Here is a 2292-nt window from a genome sequence, read left to right as displayed (position 1 = left end):
GACCAGAAAACATGCAGTGCTGATGAACAGCCTCGCATAATGTCCAGTGACTAGTCGCAGTTCTGCACTACCCTGAATTACCACCGTCGGCTGGTATAGTGACGAGTTGGGGAGAAGTCTCATCCGGCCAATCTTTTGGAAGCGCTCTGTGGTGTTATTCCTAGCGTCATATGCGTGGTGAGGGATCGAGTATGACTTCAGGTCACGGCTGATAATGGTTCAGGAAATCTCTGGCGACAAGGCGGTACGTCATGGACATTCTACGCCCTCAAGGGTGGAATCTATCGAGACACTATCACGGTGACGTCTTTCAACAGGACAATGCTCTACACATGGGACGTGTCTCTGTTAACTGTCTCGTGATGAGGTATCTCGTGGGCAACAAGATCCCCAGATCTGTCCCTGGCAGAACATGTGTGGGACTAGTTCGAATCTCAACACCGTTGTAGAGACAGTATCCGAGATTCTAAGGACCAGCTGCAATAGTTGTGGGGCAGCTTGCCTCGGGAGAGGATACGACGGCGTTGTGCCAGCCTTCCCAATAGAATCAGTGTATGCATCAAGGCCAGAAGCGGGCTCATACTGCCTAAGTCTTTGTGAATTTCGCTCCTACTTGTAATTACAGTAAAACTAGCACATAACCTATCAATCTGTGAAGTTTCATTTTGTTTTCTCCTGCTCTTCTGCGTGCTCCACTGCTTTTGTCAGACAGTATACTTCAATTCATTGTCGTCAGAACGCAGAAAGGTCCACAAAGTTTGTACAGTTTTTTTCCAGCCCCTACACTTTCAGTTAATGGAGTTGTTCTAAACGATACACACTGTAAACGAAAGAACTTGCTGACATTCAGAGAGCAGCGGTGAAGCGAGGTGTGATTAGGTCGCCACTCGCTGCAGCACGCTGCGCCACCTCGCGCAACGTGACGTATCGTTACGGGCCACCCACCGTGAGGAATGGCCGCTGGTCGGTTCTGGCCGGCCACAAAGGCAGTATCGGTAATTGCGGCCGATAGCGCCGCCGCCTGGCCACCCCCGCCGCCGCCCACGCCGCCGCCGGCGCCTTTCTTCTCCCCTCATATCTGCACCCCCCCCCCCTGCCTCCTCCCACCACCAATCGCCGCCCCTCGCAGGCCTTACGGCCGAGCAATCCCCCGCGACGTATTTCCTGATCCACCTCCCGGCGAGTCATGGACCTTAAACAGAAGACCGCCGACTTTATCGCCCCGCTGTCGCTGTCCCTGCGCCCTGCGCCCTGCGCCCTGCCCCTTTCGCGTCCCTCCTCTGGCGCCGCACCTGCTGCCTGCTGCCTGCTGGCTGCTGCCTGCTGCCTCTGCCTACGCTTTGTACTTCCGCCTGCTTCCTGTCGCCCCACGCCCGGGCTTATCTCGTGTTGGCGTTTCGCCAGAAGCTTATCCGGGGCCCACGCCTCCGTAATATGCACCACTGGTCCTCTACACCTGCCGCAGCTCGCAGCCCTACGGGGAGACTGAAGGCTTTCGTTTGTGTTTCTACAGGCGAATGCCGAAGACTATATGAAAACTTATTTACATCTACCTATAATTTATTCTTTAGCTTAGTTTACTGAAGACGAATATGTTTCAAATACATAGCTCCTGTGGATATGTTTATCTAGTGGTCATCGGTTGCGGGGGTTGCAGATTTTGGTCTGTTGTATATCTGACGTGACCTAAGCTTTATAAACAACAAACAAAACCTTTGAGTAACTTTTTTTCTACTTTTCACTACAAAAATAACGATACCTCGAACCTGGAGTAATCAGAATTGCCACCAACTTCTTCTTTGATGTAGATAAGCAGACTGAAGCGACGAATGAAAACTTGTACCTAAATCGGGATTCGAACACGGGACTCCTGCTTAGATGTTCTAAGCACTACGCCACCTCGTGCTACGGCAATACGTCCAGTTTGTCGCTTCAGTTTGCGTATACACACAATAGATGTTTGAGACTTGAAAAAGGACTGTGGAACGATAGAGTATCATTTAAGAACGTTTCTGTCTTATGACAGGTTTCAACTGAAGGCGTTACATCGTGTCCTATGTTGAGTATATTCCTTCAAACGTTTGTCTGTTCGTTCTTTTCCGACGTCGTCCATGATTTCAATTCTCTTTCTCTCTCTCTCTCTCTCTCTCCTCCTTTCACATTTCTGTCTATACTTCTTTGTTGTACACAATTCCTACCGCTGTATGTCCCAGCCAATTTTTTCCTGTTTCTTATCACTTCCAATAATCTTATTTCTTCCCCTACTTTCTTCATTACTTCGTCATTCTTAAG

General features: G+C 49.8%; 1 protein-coding gene across 1 annotated transcript; it reads left to right on the top strand.

The window, feature by feature from the left end:
- The first annotated feature begins 953 nt into the window (after positions 1 to 953).
- Positions 954 to 1433, top strand: LOC124798147 (protein TRACHEARY ELEMENT DIFFERENTIATION-RELATED 7A-like). The gene has a single exon (XM_047261427.1). The coding sequence runs from the start codon at positions 954 to 956 to the stop codon at positions 1431 to 1433; it is 480 nt and encodes a 159-aa protein (XP_047117383.1).
- The last annotated feature ends 859 nt before the right edge of the window (positions 1434 to 2292 follow it).

This window comes from Schistocerca piceifrons, chromosome 5, assembly GCF_021461385.2.
Source record: "Schistocerca piceifrons isolate TAMUIC-IGC-003096 chromosome 5, iqSchPice1.1, whole genome shotgun sequence".
NCBI lineage: Eukaryota > Metazoa > Arthropoda > Insecta > Orthoptera > Acrididae > Schistocerca > Schistocerca piceifrons.
Note: the sequence above shows the minus strand (reverse complement) of the source record. Positions and strands in the feature narration are given on the sequence as shown.

Coding starts and splice junctions, on each gene's coding strand:
- LOC124798147 (XM_047261427.1), top strand. CDS start 954: ATGGCCGCTGGTCGGTTCTGGCCGGCCACAAAGGCAGTATCGGTAATT.